This window comes from Micrasema longulum, unplaced genomic scaffold, assembly GCF_059751315.1.
Source record: "Micrasema longulum isolate JH-2025_06_02 unplaced genomic scaffold, ASM5975131v1 h1tg001557l, whole genome shotgun sequence".
In the NCBI taxonomy this organism is placed as follows: Eukaryota; Metazoa; Arthropoda; class Insecta; order Trichoptera; family Brachycentridae; genus Micrasema; species Micrasema longulum.
The window spans coordinates 290,593-313,478 of NW_028278740.1; the positions used below are offsets into that span (position 1 = coordinate 290,593).

General features: G+C 33.4%; 1 protein-coding gene across 1 annotated transcript in view; it reads right to left on the minus strand.

The window, feature by feature from the left end:
- Nucleotides 1-20,559, minus strand: part of hry (bHLH transcriptional repressor hairy) — a 33,940-nt gene extending 13,381 nt beyond the window's left edge. The window contains exon 1 of the mRNA XM_088236412.1: nucleotides 20,213-20,559. Coding sequence (XP_088092538.1) covers nucleotides 20,213-20,290 — 78 coding nt within the window. The 5' untranslated portion in view covers nucleotides 20,291-20,559. The remainder of the gene's footprint in view (nucleotides 1-20,212) is intronic.
- Between the last annotated feature and the right edge of the window lie 2,327 nt (nucleotides 20,560-22,886).

Here is a 22,886-nt window from a genome sequence, read left to right on the forward strand (position 1 = left end):
TGGCCCATAAGCTAAGTTCTGATATGCTTAATTTATTTTCGTCATTGACTGATTTTATCACAATTCATAATATATTGTAATATATTTATGTACTAGCATGCTCCTCTTAAAGACTGTCTATCAATTTATTTATGATATAGATCAGAGATATCAATCGATTGCTTCGTAGACACTTGTTTATTAGAAATTTAATTAAGTACTCACTTAATGGCTTGGTAAACATAATTATCTAACACAAGCATTGATTATAAATCCGTTATTATTATTAAACTGAATTCTTAGAGTAAGGCAAAAGACGTCAAACTAGTAGATTGGAAAATTTAGATATTATCAGATAAATCTCATCGTGTGGCTAGCACACCGTAATAGGCTGTCTGATTAATTATAGTTAACGATGCTATTTCAAAATGTACCTTTAGTTCAATAGCAGAAGACAAAATAAATAATAAGAAAAATTGGTATCGCCGTAAAACAGAATTTCAAATTTATATTTTATAAGGAGATTACCAAATAATGTAATTAAAGAATTTGCGGTGTAACAAAACATGATAGGACGATGGAATGAAAAAATTAGTGCAAGAAAAGAAGAATCATGGTTAAATCTCCTGACAATAAAATAAACAAAGTGGTTGGTGAAATTAAAGAGCTGAAACCTTTATGATACCGGTGAGATTGATCTGAGATAATTATTTCACCTACTAGGCAATACTTGAAATCACAAATATCATGTTGATGGAAAAATTGAATGTTCGAACATAGACAAAATAGTTCATGTTACACAGTGCGTAAAGTGGTCACTTAAACCAACCAATAACAGGTCATCACAGGTACAATAAATAAATATCCCAGCACGTCTCGCAGCTACAGAGCGCATGGACGGTTGGGATTCTAGTTCCTCGTCTCCAATTAAGATATATAGAAGCTAGATTACAGCGCGTCTTGCAGCTGCAGAGTGCATGGACAGTTAGAAATCTAGCCCTTTTTTACATTTTTTTAATTTGACAATGAAGTTAAGAGTTTTAGTGATATTTAAAAAAAACAAAAGAAAATACATTTTTTTAAGAATAGAAGTTAGGTTACACAAGTCTTGCAGCTACTGAGCGCATGAACGGTTGGAATTCGTTCTCTATCTTCGTCGTTTATTTAATATACTTTTAAAAAATACAATTTATAATATTTCTTGATTTAAATTTAAACAAAAAGGTTTCAAACTTTTTACCAAGCTCTTTCTTGTACCATTTTTAATATAATTACAAGTTTTAAACAATTTTTTTTTATGCTTACTCACCCACACACACGCACCCTCTCCCTCATTCATTCACGCATACACACATTCGCATACACATGAATACAAACGTCACACACAAACAATTACGTAAACTCTTTATTATATATTATGTGTCATTAGATTTGCCGTGGATTTTTTAAATTGGCTCTAGTATTGTTAATATGTTTCTTCTTATTTTGTTTATGTAATAGCTGTAAAAATCCCAAATGAAATAAAATAAATAAATGTGTTTATAGATTTGTTTTCGTCAATATCGGATTTTTGTCTATTTCTCAATTTAAATGCGGAATTTTTCGCACCAAACGAATGCCATAACGCTTATCACGCCATCGTGTCGCTACCAGCTACGGACTATAGATTTATAGCGACTGTTAATGTACGTAATAAAATGTTACTTAGTTAGTAGGACTCGGCCGCGGCCGTGGGAACAGCCGAGCGCATCGCCTCGGATGTCGGCCACGGAGAGGTGATTGCTCATTGTTCTCGACAGTTGCCAATCGCCAGTCAGGCCATTATCAGGATGAAAAAACATTAAAAAAACATCGCGCGATTGGAATACGAAATTCGCAGAAGGAAAATTGCTTAAAATATTTCAAAAAGGTTCAAAATCGAGAAATCTGACGGCATCACAAAATGTCGTCTGCGACATGCGTGATTCGGTATATATTTTTTCAATTTTAACTATTCATACATTCGTACATTACAAAATTCAAATATCTTAATTCATACACATAGAAATAATTAAAATAATTAGGTAAAATTAGGTATATATTAGAAAACACATAAGTATACATAATATCCAGAGAATAATACATTAAAAAAGTAAGAGAATCTTGTAACGAAAAACTTCCTCAGAGACGTGAAAAATGTCAATGTCCATCGAATATTGTTCAATATAGAGATAGCCCTTTTAGATTTTTCAATCGTAGCTACGCGTAGGAGTGTTTTTTTTAAATTGGCATACGTTTAAATTGTAAGGCCGTTTTTATTTTTTTTAAGCATAATTTATTTTAAAAACAGTTGGTGTAGTGGTCAGCGCGTTTGCCTGCCATGCAAGAGGTCTCGAGTTCGATTCCTGACATGGTTGATATAGAGAGTAGAGATATATCAATTGCAGAAGACCTCAAATATCCCGGTGCTCGTTTATATACAATCTGTTTTTTTCCCGAATGATCCAACGTCCAAATGAGAAATCCGAGGTTTAATTCGAGAAAAAATTGGTGAATTGAAGTAGTTTTTGTTGACTCATCAAGTTTTTATTGGTAAGTCAAGAAAATGGAAAAAATGCAAATCGTGATTTATTGAATTACATCAAATCAAGTAAGATAGGGTTTTAACAGTTTCCGACACGGATTCAATACATTTAATTGATATTTATTTATGCGTTTATTTTTTTTACGCTTTAAATAACTTTTTACGAAATTATATCATATTACAAAATTAAAATCACTGCAGTGAACAAATTACAATGTAAGATTATAACACGAAATATAATATTTTACAAATAATGAAGTAAAGAAAAAAACAACAAAAAGAAATTAAAACAAATAAGTCCATAATTATTAAATCATAGCATCTTCATCGTACACTGCGCAAATATTACCGACAGCTTTATTTCTTCAATTTTACACGCACAGAAGGAGATTTCGACAATGATCACTTTCGTCTACTTGACATTCCATTTTGAAGGCTTGTTATCAAATAAAATAATATAATATGTGAAATAAAAACAAACACAATGTATATGAGGGTATAAGAAACAAACAGAGAACTCTACCAAAAACGCCCTTGAGGTATTTTATTACGAAAATGGCGCTATATAAGTTATCCACACACAATAAAAACAGAAAATAGTAGCGTAATTCAAAACGGTCACTAAATCTTGCAAAAACAAATTTCTCTATTGAATTAGTGAAGCATAATTATTACAAATCTCGCAATTCTTTTTTCATTTTTTTTCGCAATTATCTCAGAAACTCCTTCAATGGAGATTTCCAAGTTTGCTTTTCGTACCCTCATTTTTGTCAGATGGAGACACGCAAAAGCAAAGAAAATTGATGATTTCACTGCAAAAAGGCAACATACTCTGAAATATAAATAACAAAATAATGGTTGTCGATCGTGGGCACCCCACCCCTACTACGCGGTGTCTTGAGTCGTCCCAAGTATCGCGAAGTCATCAATAAGAAGCAATAATTTATTTTCCTCAGGTGTGTTATTGTTCTTGAGCTGAAAGCGGATTAGCTACGTGTATTTTGTACTAGGTAGTGCTGTCGCTATGCTATACTTCGCTGTACAGCTCGCTTCGGCGCTTACCGTGGGAACTCTATTGCGCAACTACTGGCTCCGTAGTTCTCGGTATCGGCTCCAACAGTCACACGACACCTCAAGTAACGGCCGCCAGGCTGTATCGGCCGCACCAGCAAATTGGTACCAGTTTCAATACAAATCACTCGATACATTACGAAGATAGCTAGCTATGAATAGATGAACGCCAATCCTCATAATGCGGCCGCATTAGTTTTGTTCAGAAATTGCATAAACCGTCTTTATATCACGTCATATTGTGAACTAAACTACTGGAAATGGAAACATAACAAATGAGTAAATAATTATATAAATATCTGGCTGATATATATATAGCGTTATATTTGGGAAAAGTCACCTCCAAGGGTGCTTTACAATAAGAAACTTCAGTCCTACGGGGAATTGGCTACAGTAAATGTTTTCTTGCGCGCGGTAAAAATTGGATCATTAAATTGTGTTGCAAAGTTTCCTCAAAGTGTACGAAAAAAAAACATTTTGATAAAAACGAACTACTTTGAATGACGTCACTGGTTCATGTGAATCAACCTATTAAATGAGAGTTATGGAAGACTTCCGGTTTACTTGCCGTGGATGGACTAATGGGAAGAACTTATCGAGAATAACCGAAAAAGAACCTCTGACGTTACACGCGGAGTAATTTCAGAAATACAAAACTTAAAAAAATCGTATCGCTGATAATACAATAAAAAAATTTTTGGCTTAGTTTAAAAGTCTATTAACAAATATTTTTTTTTTAAAACCACTAAACTTCCTCATTTTATGCGTAAACTTACATTCTAGCTAAGCTAACGTTACATATTATTTATTTATTTATTAATTAACGCCCAAAGGGCTTTTACATTTACAGAGGTTATAAACAATTTCATCATCATCATCACTCCCTTTCCGCACCTAATGGTACACAGGGAACTGTACTGGTACATCAATCGCAGCGTATCTTGATCATTTTCGTAACATGAAGGTAAGATGATCAGCAGATCGCTTCAGGGACCAGTCCAGGGACTATGAAATAATCTAGTGTGAAAACACCCTTTTCAATAAACATTTCATATCAACCATGTCGGGAATCGAACCCGAGACCTCTTGAGTGGTAGGCAAACGTGTTGACCATTACACCACGAGGCCATAAAAAACTTACAAATATAAAAATACAAATAAAAATGAAAACAAATGATAATACTCGACACTTATATCAAACTTGATTATGATTCATTTTTTATTTTATTTCTGAAAGAAGTAAGATTTCAGTTAAGATCTGAACTGACTGGGAGTGTTGATTCGCAAGTGTTAAGGCAATTGGTTCCAGGCAGAACGGCCCTTGTTAGGATGTCGACAAGTTTTCCTCTGCTTGAATCAAATGCTGACCTAAGAGTAGATTTTCTTTGACATGTATTTTCTCTAGTACAGAGCCTTCATAGGTATATTGGGGCCATTTCTTGAAGGGATTTTACTTCTATCCAGCGAAGCTTATATTTTATTCATCCATTTGCACGACAACCAAATGTTTTCGTTTTACTTACGTAATCAATTATATAAATAAATCAATTATTGATGTTTACATTATGAAAAATCAACTAACGTAATGAAGTAAATCACAGTTAAAAATCCCCTACTGGTGAATTTATGACTATTAATCAATGTTAACATGAATATAAATAAAAAATAAAAACTATGGCTGCCATTTTGAAAAATGGCTAAATTGCAGAACTCTTTGATGCACCGAGCTTATTTGAATATAGTTTTAAAAATATGTCTAGTGTATTGTGTAGTGTGTACTGATATTGACAATGTATACATAATTAAATTTACGTTAATATTAGAACATTCATAAACGATAAATGAACTAGTTAATCGCGTTTTAGAGGTTCTTATTATTAGATCTTATTAAAATATAAAAACAGTTTCAGAATAATAAATAGTGATTTTAAAGATACCAATTTTGAGTTGCTATCAAATCTTCCAAGAAACCAGTAAAAAACCTAAATTTACACAAAAAAGTGATGACATTGAAAGGCAGGTAATGAGAAGCTTAACTGTTATTTCCAAGGGCATGCATCAATTAGAAATAATGGTATTCATTCAGTTCGAATAAATGGGTTATTTCCTGATGGCGAATTTCAGTTGCAAATAAAATGCGCAAGGTGTAGTAGCGACAGATATAACTTATATTGATAAAACGTAAACATTAGTTTGGCGAACGACTAAAGAGCAGACATGTCTTCCTTTTCTGCATACGGATGGATTTTTACTTTATAGACAATTGAAGATGATTCTGTTAACGTCCCATTGTAATCCGGACCCTGGATTATGGAACTAGAGAGATGATTTTTATACACACTACAGATACACTCAACAATCTTTTGAGTATGTCCAAATGTTTACAGACAGGCTAGATTTCCAATAGAATGTCCAGAGACCGATACACTTATTATGAGTTAGAAACTAGCTAAAATATATGATCTTCTCTTCAAAACCGTCAAAATAAATCCGACCTTTTAGTCCTAATTAACATTCTTAACTCACTCTTTGATACGCCTGAACTACTGAGCTCAATGAAATTAAATATCCTAACTAGAAATTTCAGACAAAACTTATTCTTTCATACCGATAACCATAGAACCAACTTAGGTTTTCATTCCCCTATGCCCAGAATTATTAGGTCTGCCAACAAACATACCAGTCTTGATTTCTTTGATAACAAGTTGTCTTCTTTGATACGTTCACTGAATGAAATTCAATTATAAACACCTCTCTCCCGCTTCCGCTCCCACCAAGTCTACTATATACCATTGCATCTTTCTACTTTCTTTTAAAATAATTTTCTATGTATACATATGTCCTTAAAAATGCCTTCTGGGTGCATATGCAAATTAATAAATAAATAAATATCCTCCTAACGATTACAATCCAGACAGGTACGAGCATGTAGTTATGATGGTCATTATTTTACTCGGCAAAGAATCGGCCATGGTGCCTATAGATATCCGCATGTTCACGTGTCGGGCAAACGTGACTATGGTTATCCGCCAACCTGACAACGGTCGTGCGGCCACAATTAGCCAGGAGTGGACTGGTGACTGGTGACTAGTGACCAGTGAAGGTAAAGTTATGGGGAAGCTGCCGGTGTCTCGACCTCGGCTAGGCCAAATAAAGACGTGAACAAACAACACTACAATAATATCATTGGCCCAATGACGTATAATAAAATTGACACGTTACCAGCGCCAGCGGGAAGAAAATGGCATTTCAAATCGTTAATAAGTACTTTGGCGGACTTATTGCAAAAAGTCATATCTTCCAGCCAACCAAAAAACAGACTGCTCAAAAGAAGAGTTGGTCAAAATTTTGTACTAAAAAAACATAAATATATATCAAAAGATACACACATAAAATAAAAATAACCTAATTTATTAAAAGCAACGGCTGTTTTTTAATCGGGAGATAAGGCTTGCACATTTATACTTTTTTAAAGTACATTGTGTAATACATATTAAATTATTAGGAATGTGGAATCAGATAATGAGTTTGACGGGATAGAGAAAGGGGAACCGAGGAAAGAAAAAGGGATTAATTTTTTTAAATTTTTTTTTTTAAATATACGCTCTTGTATATTTTAAAAAGTAAATTAGAATTGAAATCCAATAACCGTGTTTTATTTTGGATACATTACCTAATTTAATATGGAATTCTACTAATTGTCTGCATACACAATAACTATATCTCTTTTTTTCAAACTGTTGTGGGCAACCCAAGATTAGCAATATTTTAGATACAACTAGTACAGGTCTAACGGGTCTATTTGAAAATTGTAACTATTAGTTGAGTAAGGTGTGATTTAATGAGGGAACAATAGATTCATTATTAAACTGTGTTAAACAGCAATGCAAACTGTGAAATTCCAACTAATTAGTTTGCATTTAGCGCTGTTTCAACAATAATTCACATAAAGGGCACTTTGCATACAATTATACGTATACCTGTATACAATTCATACATTAATATTGCCTATGTTTTATGAATTGATTTAGATAATACAGCAATTTTTGTACAGTTGATGCTATTTTTGAAAATGTCAAAAGGTCTTTAAAAAAGTACGAGCGAACAAAACCGATATTTAAAAAATAAATAGCAAGTATTCAACGTTTTTCTTCGACACAAAATTATTTCAAACTAAATCATTTTTAAACTTTAAAAATAAGAAAACTTTTTATTTAAATTATTGGCTACTTGTTTATTTTATAATATTGATGTATTTTCATCTTAACATTGAGGATATTAAGATAAGCGTTTTTAGTTCACGATAAACAATTGAAGTACCTACAATTTCGAAATTTCATACAAAAACGTAAACAAACGTATCAACTTCGCTTAGCGTGATTTCTTGACATAATTCTGTATTTGCTAACAAGGACAATAATTATTAAGGTAATTCCATCCTCGTTCGTGTCCTTCCGAGAATCGGAACATGCCCAAAATACCTACTCAGAATTGGTGTGTGTATGTTAACACGTGTAGTGAAAACATATCCGTGATGGCCGTGATGTTGCTAAAAGGAAAACCCGCTGATAGTCAGAATCACGCCTTATTACGAACTTCTGGTAAAGTGATAAGTATGGCTTCTTGCTACATGTTTACCTCTCATTATAACCACGAAGAGTTTGTTTTTACATAACTGTTTTGTGGTTAAATTTCTTAAGTTGAAACACGTCAATAATTGATTTAGATCTGGCAGTAACACGCATTTAGAATGAATTCTGTCTGGGTGAACTATTTCGGAATCTCGGGGCGGTGTCAGCGATCGAATAACCGCATTAGCTCTTAGCTTAGTTCCTGGCTTTCATCCAGTAACTAGGAATTATCAGCTCTACCTCTCCTGATTCCCGGGCAACTAAGCTTCAGGTACGCTGTCCTCTACTTTATTGTTATTCATAAAATTCAGTCGCGACACACAAATACAAACCATCATGCATGGCGCCTGACCTTGAGTAAAATAATAAAACGCATCCCGAACATTGCAATTTCGATACCTAACTTCTCTCTGTAAAATATTTTCCGCCGTGAAAAACCGACGCCATTGTTAAAATGAATGCTTCGTGAGTCACATTTCATTGAAAGCGAAACAAACATTCTGTAACCAAATGAATAATAATACTCAACAGGTGTCAAAACGAATGCTTTGTTCATCTCAAACTGTGCGCAAAAAGCAAAACAGGTTTGTATAAATTTTATTTTAGTGACAATCGAAAACCGATTCGCACCGGAGATATTTATCGGCAAAACAAATCACGCGAACCAGATTTTACCTGGAGAAATATTGTGTGATTGGATTCAGATTTGATACGAAGCACTCTGCGCTGTGTCGTATTTTGCTTTTTATTATCAAAGAGTATCATTTAAATATCAGCGCTGTACGCGATAGCCTTTATATACCCTTGTCGCTGATGGTGTCTGTCATTCGTATCGCCATTTACCTCTATAATTCATCATCTTGATTATATGTACTCTGTAAATAACTCGATATGATTAGCTCCTGTCGCCTGTCGCGTGCGTGGTAGACACGTGCTGTTAAATTATACGTCAACAACGAGAAGGCCTTGTACGGAGATTATCTGATTTCTCGGTAGACGAAAGATGTTATCAGTTGAAGCTCTGAAACGTTCCAATGCAAAGACAAATCACGCATTTATGATCTGACGAGAGAAAATTACGAAGATCTTGTGATAAATACAAAAGCTGATATAAGCGTAGCTCGAAGTTTAACTCAAACATAATCAAAACTAATTATTTAGTGAATTCAAAATGCTTAGAACACAAAATTTAAATTGAAGTCATTTTTTATTCGTTTTATTGTCGAATAGTACAATGAAATTAATAACCATTGTATTTTGATAGTAAGGTATTGTGATAGAAGAATTAGAATTAATGCAAATTAAGAGATCAGTGCAAAAAACAAGGTTGAGAGATTGCAGTATCGACGGAATGAGGAAAGGAGTTTTTCATTTCAGAGGAACAAAAAAATAATCTTAAAAGGAGTGCAAACGTAGAAACGTAGACGTGTGCAAGAATCGAAACAGACCGCAAACTTTAAAAACATTTTAAAAGTCGGAATAATTGTCATCCACGTATGAGATATGAGTAATATCGTGGGATAATGATTCCAGCTAGGTAACTTCAAAATCAGCATTTTTACTCCTCCATGTATGCTACAAATAGACAAGTCGTGCATTCAAATCATCATAACATTATTTTGGCGCATTGTTGTCTATTTGTAGCATTCATGGAGAAATACGCAATATGTGTTTTAGAGGTCAATTCAAAAATCTTGATTTTGAAGTTACCTAGTTGTAGTAATTATCTTACCTAATTGAATGACGTTCTATACTATATTTCTACGCATGTCTAAGGTTGATTGAAATAAGTTAACTTTAATATTTATTTTGTAGTAAGTAGTTGGATTATGCGCAATCGCCGTAATCTCATTTTCATACTCATAGCTCATAGATATAACGTTACAAAATCTAAGGATTCAGAACGTTTAATATCATTGTGGGCGCAATTAGGAGAACTACGAACTAGTGATTGGGAAACAATTTAAAAGGCAAAAAGGGCTTTAGCTAGTTAGATCTAATAGCGTGCGACCTTTAGTCTCATATTAAGCGTAATACATCAATAGTTAATCCACGTTCCTTATCGAATATTTGAGTCATCGGTTATTTTTTCTCGCCAAGCCTCTCATTCAAATGTCTCCCAACCATCACGTGTACCAGCGGGCTGCCTGATCGTGTGTTTTCGATAAGATACGACTACGCCGAACAATCGAGCAATTAAATGTTCGCTATCGACCGAGTGATCGAATAGTTTATAGCTGAGAAACTCGTGTCAACATATACGATAAATGTTTTTATATGCAAAATCAAGTCACGGTTTGTTTGTAATGAGATAAAACCCTGCTCGCTTTTCGTGGAATGATTAGGTGTTTTTCAAAACTTTAATATGGGTACTACCCGTGACAGGGTTCACTCATAAAACAGTTGTTTTTTTTGTTTACATTGAATTCAGATCATTAAGATAAGATGTTTTGGTCATGTGAAACGAATGTATGCCGAAATAATACAAAACAAATGTATTTGATATGACGAGGATGAAAGATCACGTATGACGAGGAGAGCCGAGAAAGACGTGGCAAGATCAAATAAATAAAAATCTCAAGTCTGCTATAGTGATGAAGGGCACTTATGCCAAAATATATGAAGGTGGATGAAATGTATGCCAAGAGATACGTTTTATTACAACAATACTTCACAGTTATTTATTGTGCATGTAGACAATTGGTAGAATTACATATTAAATTTAGTAATGTATACAAAATAAATTACAGTTATTGGATTTCAATTTTACTTTATTTTTTCAAAAATACAAAAGCGTATATTGTGACGCGTTTCGTCTTGTTAGGACATTCACATCTTTAAAAAATAAAGTAGAATTAAAATCCAATAAACGTGTTTCACTTTTGATAGGTACATTACTTCATTTAATACTTCATAGCTTTTTTTTATGGACGAACAGCTTGCCTTCTTACTTTTGATATCCCTAATAAATAAAATGAAAAAATAAAACCTTTACAAAAGATTATTAAAAATATTATTATAAACATTGTGAATTTTGTGAAGTAAAAATATTTTGTTAAATGTATGTAACCCGCAAGGGTTTATCGATGAAAAATTTAAACAAAAAATCTATTTAGAATTTATACAGCGTCATTTTTGTAAAAATAACCTCAAGGAACTAAATATCCTAACACGTCTTGTAGCTACAGAGCACGATTGGAATTCTTGCTTCCCGTTTCCAATAAATTATTGTGACGTAGCATTCGAAGATCTCTTAATACCGCTGCGGACAAATTGCGTGATGGTTTTTATTCCATTGTTAAAAAATCATCATCACCGAACCCTTATCCGCACCTGGTGGTGCATAGGGCACTGCATTGTTTTATCAAATGCAGCGTATTTCGATCATTTTTTAAAGAAAGGTAAGGTGATCCAGGTAAGTCGGTAGGTGGGTCGTCATCACTAAAGTACTTTCGAAACAAACAAAAATTTTACCGAACCCGGAGCTATGAGAAGTCACCTATATGGGTTTAAATTAAGGAATGATGAATATTGTCCATGCGATGATATTTCTTCTCAGGGTATCGAACATATGTTATTTCAATGCCCATTTTTCAGTTTACAAAGCCATAATCTTGAAGTAGAATGCAGGAAAGATGGAATATCCTAAACATATATTCACACTGTCGTTAAAAGTCGTTATCACGCGCCATTGTTCTTGGACTTTTCAACAATTGTGATTGGATTCATAAAGGCAATAAACCAAAATAAGTGATCGAACATCCCATGCCCAAGATTATAAAGATTTTTTCCGAGTACCTTAACCTTGTACATGACACGTAAGGCTACTAAATACAGGGTTCTAAATAACCTTTTTTTTAATGTTCCAGGTAAGTCCAAAAAACAATGAGATACATTTCATGTCAACCTTCCCGGAAATCGAACCCGGGACCTCAAGCATGGGAGGCTACACTACGTTTCTCAGCTCGATTTCCTTTTTCAGGATCTTTGCCTGAAAGCAACCACCGAGTCAAATTCACTCGTCCAGGATTCTGGTTCTATTTCACACACAGAACTGCATTCTTAATCCGCCCGACACTGGCAAATAATAAAAATAAAAGTACAATCCTGTTTCTGGATCTGTTGGCGGACCACCCGGGCGTCGGCGCAAGTGTAATAACACCTATGCGCCGCGCCGCGTGGGCGCGCGCGTGGCGCGAGGGCGGACGTGTTGGCGCGCCGCCGCCGCCCGCCACGCTCCGCACGCTCCCGCCCGGCCATGCCACGAGGTGAAATATAAATATCGACATCAAATGTCTAAAAACTAACGCGAAACAGCATTACAAAAACAAAGTTTAATAATTATAACTTTCGTTACGTTTTCTTCGTTTAGACAAAACGGTTAAAAATAAATTGATAATAACAACACATTACTTGCATTTTGACGGAAACATAAAAATGAATTAACCTTTTTCTGTTCAACCGGCCCATATAGATATATACATTTTTGGGAATTTCTTAAATCAATTTATAATAATTTATAATCTTTCATTGAGTAATTTTTACTTGTAAAAATTACCCACGCTTTTCTTTTATACGGCCTTACATAACCCGCAGACTTCCACATTTGTGCACCTATCGTACATTCTTTTACCACACTTTTACTTGAGAGATTACATTTCGACAGTAATCAGCCTAGTTTTATCCTTGTTTTTCCAATTTTATACTTGCTCCCATACATAAGGGTCAGCACCGGGACTGCACCGGGAATTGCTCATTTTTCTTCCTGCGTTAAACATTTGTTTGCCAAGGTTGATTTAAGTGCTCCATTCAACCTCTTCCCGGCACTCACCCGCCTTTCGATATCACTCTCAGCTTTTCCATCCCTAGCAAATATTCTTTCCAGATACACAAATTCTTCCATCTGATTCACAACAATCTCACATTATTTAATAATACTTTCTTCCCTTTCAACAATCATCACTTTTAATTTGTCAACATTAATTATCAAGTCACTTCTGACCTGTTTACACTGTAAATCTTTATAACCAAGAATTGCACATCCTTTTTGTGGCTTATTTTAATAATTTATTTATTAATGGCCATTGTCCATATATACAATTTATAGGGTTTAAATATAACAATAAAATAATAGTTTAAAACATTAGAAAAAAAATAAAAGAAGCATCGACAAACATAAGGGACATCAAGACAAGATGTGGACTATTTATTTAGTGCTCGCTTAAACCAAAAAAGTCCAGATCTTGTCTTGAGTTAACAATATGACAAAGACGGGTCATTGGAGAATTAAGGCCATAGTTTGTTCTATGCTGATCGATGAACAGTACTTCATTGTTTCTCAACATACGGGTCGGAATATTGAATTTTACTTGTCCCAGTCATTACTGGGAACATCGATTATACCATTTAGTAGGCCGAACATATATATGGAGTCAATAACCATAATAACATTTTCATATTTTTTTCACTTAAATTTAAATTTTTAAACAACTTTCATTTATGTTTTCTTTTTCCTTCTCTTTTTTATACTTTCATAATTAACATTAGATTTAATTGCTTTTTAATATGGAAACTTCACTGGTCCATTAGAATTAAGTCCAATTGTGTAAAATATTAAACTTTGTAACTGTACTGTATGTTTCCTGAATAAAAGAAAATAAAAAAAAAAAATACCTTTTTATTGTCGTAGGAGTTTTACTAAAACTTTAATTTTCGTCAACAATGTTTTGAGTAGGTATGTCCAAATGTTTATGTGTAGATAGGCTGAATTTCCTCCCTAGGGAGTTATTTAAACCTACATTTGTTGCAACAGAGAGGGAAAACATTTTTGATTGGGTAATATAGAACTATAGTAGTCTAGGCATTTACAGAGCTTACAAACATAAGAACATACCCGAAACATTGTTAATTAAACTATCTGGTATAAGAAGTATAAAAATTGAATAACTGTTTTCAGGTGAAATGGTTCAGCCGGATGAATCTCACCCACATGATAAAGGTTTCAGTTCTTTCACTTCACAAAAGTCAACAGACCAAGGAGTTGGAGAAATGTGGATGTTTAAACATAGGAAAAATGGTGAATGTCACACAGCTTGTTAAGTGGCCACTTAAACTAGCCATTGACAGGTCATAAGCCTCTGTAGATGCCTAGACTTTTATATTCCTTTCTCTGGCACATGTTTTTCATCTCTGTTGTAATGTATTTGCTGATCAAACCGGGTTGTGGTACCGTGTGGACTCAGGGAACAAAGGTCTCAGGTTCAAATCCCACTCTGCCACAACTTGATTTCCATTTTTCCGGCACATGTTATTTACGACTTTCAAGTAAATAATAAGAACCACTAGTAAGTTCTCTTTTTTTTTTTTAAATGTTAATACTAACAACATTCATATTTCCTTCTCGAAAATGATTTCCGTCTGTGTTGCAACAAATTTAGTAAAATATTTTTCTTCATTTAAAAGGTTTTAAATATTTTTTTCTCGTTTTTATTTTTATTTCCTTAAAACAACATGTTTCTTTAACTTTTATACTTTATCATTAATTTTATCAATTTGTAACACATTGAATGCTGTGAACAATTATAAAGGGTGAAGGGTCTAGTAATATTATAATATATATTGTATGTTATTTATGTATGTAGTCCAGTTATCTGTTATTGTTCCTCAATAAAACAAATAACAAAAAAATAAAAATATTAGGCAGATATTTATTTACGAATTTCAACAGAGATGTAGATTATTTAAGAGAAGACTCCCAAGGGGGTGAAATCCAATCTTTTGTCTACAAAGATTTGGACAAACTCAAAATATTGCAGATATTTATTAATAGCTCACTTTTTTCTTAAGTACTTTTTTATCTCCTGCTGAATATTTTTTTTCAGTGTTTAAATAATTATTTGCAATCAATTACATAATCGGTAGATTCTAGTCGATAAAATACGCCGATAAAAATACTATCGGAATCCAATCTTTTCATAATAAAATATAAATTAGAAACGATATTCACAATTGTTTTGCACCAAAGACATTAAAATAATATTAAATTTAATATTTTAAAACTCACTTTGTAGTCTCTCATTATATCAGGATCAGGAATCGAACCTAGGCCCTAAATTATGGTAGCAAACGCGCTAATCACTACACTACAAGGCGGACTTATCTCCGATCGATATTCTTTTTTAGGATTTCTACCCTCTATTTTCACATTCAGAACTGTATTCTTTATGCGCCCGGACACAGACCAAAAACGGTGACTTAAACCAGTCAATGACAGGGCATAAACGCTGTTAAGGCTTAAACTTTCATATTCCCTTTTCGATAATTTTCATAATATACTATCATATCATTCACCGTGAAAAATTTATATTTATCTAGCTACAAGTACTTTTTTAAAATTAAATTTGTACTGATTTTAACTAATAAACTGCTGTGTTCCGAAACCGGTTGACATATAAATTTTATTACAGTAATTTAACACAAAGCAAAAACAATGTTAAATTACATAAATTGTTTAATGTGGACTAATGACGGAACACGCCGCACTGTCGTTAAGTAAATGTTTTTCTGATATCCAACTATCGAAATTTTCCATTATTTCTGTAAATATTATTCAATTGTACAACGTCTCCATACTGGAGGAAAGTGTTTGGAAGATTCCGACAATTAGCTGATTCATTAATTAATTTATAGGTTCATAATATAATACACATTACTACATACATACATACATACATTATATTCACGAGAACGCCCATTGAGTGTGTGTCAGTGGCGAATGGTGATTTTATTTACAGGTAAGCTATAAAAAAATATCATATATTTGTACCTACATAGAAGGTACATAATATAATGTAAGTAATATATACTGTAAATTGATATTTTTCTGTGGTGCTGTGTGCAAACGACGTAAATTAGTGATATATTACATTATATAGATGTATTATCCATTACTTTAATACATAACTCATTAAAAAATAAGTAAAAAATAGCACTATGAATTCAGTCGATATTAAATATTCAATTGAAATGTCTACTGGCCGAATTGTTCTAGAAACTAATAGTGCTAAAAACAGTCACGTCGAGCGCCATATGTTCTGCAATATGACGCATGAAAGTAATTATGGTCTTATGTTAAAAGTACCATCTCAAAGAAAATTAGCCCTTAAGAAATAATGTTTGAAATACTGTTTTCCAAATCAAGAATCTTCAAATAATTTGTGTAATCTGCGAGTTCCACCTAGGAAAAAAAAGCCCGCACTAGGGTTAAGACATTCAAAATATAAAGTACTAATTTGTAAGAAAAAATAAGCTGGAATAATCGGCTAGTTTCTTGGCTCACCGCAGGCGCTGGGCATGCTTAACGAACGGTGGAATGATTTAAAATAAATAGTAATTATTTATTTGTTTTTCTGTAAATAAAGTAACAATAAAACATTATAGCTAGTCAAATATTCAAACACGATTCGCCCCTGGTGTGTGTCTAGAATGTACTAATATATGGGCCATCCTTGTTTTGTTAACCAGATATTTATAAAATTAGATTATTAATTTATCGGCTTGTAGACGCAGATTAAATTGGGTAATATAAGATAATATTTGTTTGTATTTAAGGCGCCAATTGAGTGGAAAATCACATCAAAGGTGCACCTCTTAACTCTAAACAGAAGGCTCGAGTGGGTGGCTGGAAATCAAACCCTGTATTTCAGTGTTTTAAACGTTTTTGAATATTTGGCGACTTGGTGGAAGGTAGCATCAGATGTTTTCATAAAAAACGTGGTCTTACTTTTCCTAATACAAACGTAATTCGCATTTTCTCCTTTGATTGTGGAACTACAACCGATATTTACTAATAGTGAATTCTTGTTATTTTGTTTTTTGATCAACTAGGACCATCCGAAAACCCGTTAAAGCGCCCAGTTTTATCTACCGTCTTCGGGCGTACGGTATAAAAATATGATATGTATTTATAAAAAATCCAAAAGGTACCGAACCAGAAAAATTTCATTCTGACACTCTTTTTTTAAAAACAACCAAATCAGTTTATTTTTGAGGTGTGGAAAACGGGACAGCAAAACGTCGATTTTAATTTGGCATAGTTAGTCCGTATGCCGTTGTCTTTTTTGCGCAGTATTGGGGGGGGGGGGAGATTTACGAAAGAGACATTTCATTCAGTTACCGCAAATCCTCTTAAGATCTGTCGCTAGATTTTCATCTCTTGCGTTTACATCAGTCATACTATCAGCAATCACTTTTTACCCCAGAAAGGTAAAAAGTGATTGCTGATAGTATGACTAGTCGTTTCTTCCTGACTCCTGTTTAAGATATTTAAATATACTTTTTTTGAATAAATAAACAAATGCTATCATGAAATAAATAATTTTCCAATAGTTTGACAACCAAATAATTTCTCATGTATGTGGGCATCGCCAAGGAGACTTATGTCCTCAAATGCGGTGTGCGGTATGTGGTGGGCAAGCAGTATCCGCTACTGGCCCCAGGATCCCAGCCGTTTTCAAGCCCCAAAAAACCCTAGATTGTACTCGGCTAATCTCAGGATTTTCGGGATTGCCAGAAACAGGACTTTGCATTTTGTTGCGCCTTGACAATGACCGTATCCAGATTGTATAAAGGACACTTTATTATGACAAAAAAAACAATCAAACCTACCTTATGTATGATAAGAAAACTACACGGGTACAGCGGAACATACAGCCCTATTAATAATTTACTTACAATCATTTAAGTTACTTAGAATTGAACGTAGTTATGCTGAAAGCAGCCAGCCATAGAAAAGTGAAACTGAGATAATAGCACCTTTGTGAAAAGAGTGAATAAACAAATCTCCACAACATTTGAAATGTTTTTGATTTTTAACAAATGATAAACAAGAAATATATTTATTTTTTTTACATTTCAAACAAAAATATAATTATGTACTTGGCCAGTTTTGATGATTTTTTAATTCGTGTAGATTTTCTAGTATTGTGGGTGTTTTCTGCAAATGGAGAAATACCGTTTTTGTGATTGATACCATTTTCAGAAGGTGATTAAAACAACTTTTTGTATGAAAGCGGTCTGGTTGTTTTTATCAAAACATAGAATTGACCTTACTGCACCCGATAACATCTCATTTTTTTCAAAATTGTGGACTGGCTGTTTTCTGCATAACTACGTTAATTTTTTTGTTTATGACACACTAAAATACAGAGATTAAACAAAGAATACTTTATAGTGAATTTAAATACTGGGGAAGACAGAGAAGGGCGAGTGACGTGTAACGCGTCCTTATATAGGTCCATTGGGCACTGCAGCCATAGACAACAACACATCCTCGTATCTCACTCTCTGGTCCCCGCATTGCTATCGTAGAAGGGACTTTCTCCTTTAGGATTCCCCGTCCTCGCGCGGAATACTTATATTTTCAAAATTTTAATATATTTGTAATAAACCAGTTTTATTTTTAGTTTATTATACAAAAATGGCCTAATTTTGATATTTTTGTCAGTGTCTTTCAGTGAATAATCTGTTACTTCTAATAACCTAATAAAAAATAAGCAATTTAAAAAAATTAATAAAAAATATTTGAGTCTAATTTAAGCCACACGGTCGTATTCCGGGATCCCGAAATTATGCATGAAAAATCTCGTAAGCCCGGTATTCATAAAGTCATTTATTTTGAAAACATGAATAATTAAATAATACCCATAAAAATTAAACAATGCTTTCGTACTTATTTCAATCCTTTTTGTAAATAATTCTTTTGTTTGTTTTTACCTAACATCGGCACCCTTTCACGATAGTAATGAGCTCATGAAGCCTTGTTATTGTATTGTTTCTTGGAAATACCAGAGTTAAGGAAATTCCCTGAAGTGCCTGGTTATAATTATTATTTTAGGCTCATATTTGTAAATTCATAAAAGGAAATATGTTGGAACAAAAGAATAAGCAGAATGAAACAGGATAATCCTGCAATTAACTACGGATACTTCATTAAACCAGGTAAACTAATTCAGTGGGATATTTATTAGCACTTCTTTACCTACAAAGTTTACAGACGCAAACAAACCAGCACGTACCCGCGGTGGTAAACAGGAGGACACAACGTCACACCACTCTGTTTTTACTTAATACAGATTTTTTTGTAATCTGTAAAAAATAAATTACTTATTAAACTACTTACTGTTTTTTGACTATAATTTTACAAATGCAAAAGTTATTTTAAATAATATAAACAAATATTTTTAAAAAACCTGAATTAGATATTTGACAAAAGACAAACAAAGATTGTATATAGTTATTTTATTTGTACGGACATTCTTCTTATGTTAAAGGAATCTTTTATATCGTTAGTCAAAACACAAAAAGAGGTTCATTTGAGCTCTTTTATTGTATTTTAAGTAGGTACCTACCGTTCTAAACTAACTTTAAAAAAAAAAAAATGCAAAATATTTTTTTTCCTTTCTAAGAATTTTTACCAAAAGGTGATAATAACGGCCGATTTACAAGTTAACAGATTACAAAATAATTACAAATCCTAGTTTTATTTTATTATAAAAACAAAAATGAATAAAAATATGAATGTAATTCACAACATTGCGTGCAAGGCAGGTAATGTGCGACAATAAAGTATTAAAAAATATGTAAAACATAATCAGATAAACCAAAATCTTAAGTCTGGTTATGTCAAAAGCAGAAGAGCACGTATAACAAGATATATGAATGTGGAAGAAGCTAGGAATATAGGTCAGGATAGATGTTTGTAGCGGTCCATCCTCTCAGCCTATCCCTGTGGGGAAATTGCGTGATAGTAGTAGGATATGCTTCTTTATTTTGTTAACTATATTGTTGAAACAGTGCTTCGTATATTTAGTTTTTTTATTGTTTACTTTGTAGCATGAACACGTATTGACAATAAATTATCTATTCTTAATCAAATATAATTGTTTTACAATGTAAAATATTAACATACCCTTCTTGCGTCATTTGCAGCAGACCTTTGGGCATCCAAAGACTGCCCCGTGGATCCAACACCAGTAACCATTGTCATTTATTAAATTAAAAATCACAAAAACACGAGAAAGTCAACAGGCACCAGAAAAAACCACTCCCAAAAAACGAATATTCAGAGTAAAATGTCACAAAACCATCCCAAACTGTCTTTAATAATAAATAATATTTTTGTCTATGGTTGAAAGTTAGTAAACAAATCAGTGTCACTTTTGATTTTCAAATTTTCCCAAATTAGTTCCCGCGATAATTTTTCCACGCGCCCGGCGTCACAACATACGCCCTAACCGCACGAAGTGTGACAGAAGACTGACGTGAAGTGTGTTCGCGATATGACTCCCGTAAAAGCGCGCGTGTCTCGGGAGTGGTGGGGATGAAAGCACGTTCTTATTGTTGTTTCGCTCTAATGCATTTATCCGGATATAGGTCTGTCTCATAACAACCTGCTGGAAGGACGCGACGTCATCTCAAATAAGTGCTCCCTTTCGTTTTCAGTGAATACAAACCCGTGGGTCCGGAAAATTAAAAAAAGAACTCGTGCTCCTTGAGTTACAAGTTATTAGATTTAAATTATAATTTTCATATCTGATAGTTTAAAATATAATGTAACTCGTTTCTCGCCACACTTTTGTAGATGGTCGATGTCAATAAAACAAAATGTATATTTAACTATTTTATGCACACACCTACGCTCGTTGTTCAGGTTTTTTTATTTATTAATATTTGTTATTAAAAATGCCTAACAGTTCATTATAACACCACAAAATAGCTAAATAAATACTCTGATATGATATTAAAAATTACGACATTGGCCCATATAGATCTAAGCCACAACGCTTTTTTCGAAATATGATAGGTACCTCAAGGATGCATTACAATAGTTAATTAAGCAGTATTAAATTATATTTTAACCAAAATTGAAGTAAAATAAAATAAGTCTTAACTCAATAAGCCCTCCCAAATTGGGCCCTCACTATAAAGGCCTTTATACATTTTCTAACCTCTAAACACGATCTAGCATGGTATGTTAAAAGTTTTTCTAAAAACAACTTGAAAAGCAGATTATTTTGTGTTATTATATATTGATGTTTGGAGATTTTATTATCGTGGATGTCCTTAAATTCTTATGTCAGTTGAATCAATCTACAAAATTGGCTTGTTTTTTAATATTTATGATTGTAGTTTAATTAAATAGGCATGATATCATGAGATTTTTTGAGAAAATAAGAATGTTAACGGATGCCACAGAAAGTATTTTGTAAGCAAATCTGTCAATCCTGGAAAAAATCAACAAATACACCCCTTTTACATGTCAAATTTCAACTGACAATTCCAATCATATGATTTTTTAAACGAATAATAACTAGAATTCACAGAACGAATAATAAAATCAGAGATCGACTTGATAAATAGTGATATGTCCCCAATAAGAATATTGGCACTAAGTAAGTCTTAATAATAATGTAAGTACAAAATTGTAGTAAGTACATGTAATGATTTTTAATGAGAATGGTTAGTCTATTATTAATTTTATTCGTTGAAATTCCACATCAATAAAACTAATGCTTTGAAACCTGGAAAACTTTTTCTGCACCAGAATGCTCTTTACACTATGCTTCATCATAACAAGTATAAAATTACTTGCCGGTAATTTTTACTCGTTACGATTGCTTTTTGTGCGATGCAAAATGCAATACTGAAACGAGTATTTTATGTATGTTTTTTAAGAGTTCGTGCATTGTGGCTCTACACATGGAACCAATGGACCAAATGAACTACGAAACCATTGTTAAGTATATTTAAATCATTAATCATTTAAATCGAATGTGATGGTTTTTGAAAGAAATGAAAGTATGACTAAATGTGAAATCACTGTGAATGGAGTTATACTAAAACAAGTAGAGGAATTTGTGTATCTGGGAAGTATGTTCACTAGGGATGGAATGACTGAGAAAGATATTGAAAGGAGGGTGAGTGCCGGGAACAGAGTGAACGGTGCACTTAAATCGACCTTGGCAAATAAATGCTTGTCACAAGAGGCAAAATTGGCAGTTCACAACGGAGTCCTGGTCCCATCCCTGATGTATGGGAGCGAAGTATGGACTTGGAAAAACAGGGATGAAAGTAGGTTGAATGCTGTCGAAATGCGATCTGTCACGCGAATGTGTGGTAAAACTATGTACGATAGATGCACAAATGTTGAGATCCGTACATTATGTAAGGCTGAGACAAGCATTATCGACTAAATCAAGAAAGGAGCTGTGCGCTGGTTTGGACATGTAGAACGAATGGACAGCGAGAGAACGGCTAAGAATATTTACAATGCGAATGTTGATGGATGCAGAAATAGATGAAGACTGAGAAAGACATCGCATGACCAAATCCAACAAATACTTAAAGATGGACATGTCAAAAGTCGGAATAATCGGCGCGCGTGCATGAGAAGATGTATGAATGTAGAGGAAGCGAGATCTGTATGCAAAGATAGAGTGTTTTGGCGTTCTATCCTCTCTGCCTACCCTTACGGGGAAACGGCGTGATGGTTTGTTTGTTTGTTTGTTTAAATCATTATTTTAATAAACATAATATCAAAAACACTCACAATTAAACTGTTTATTGTTGCGGTATTCACTTTG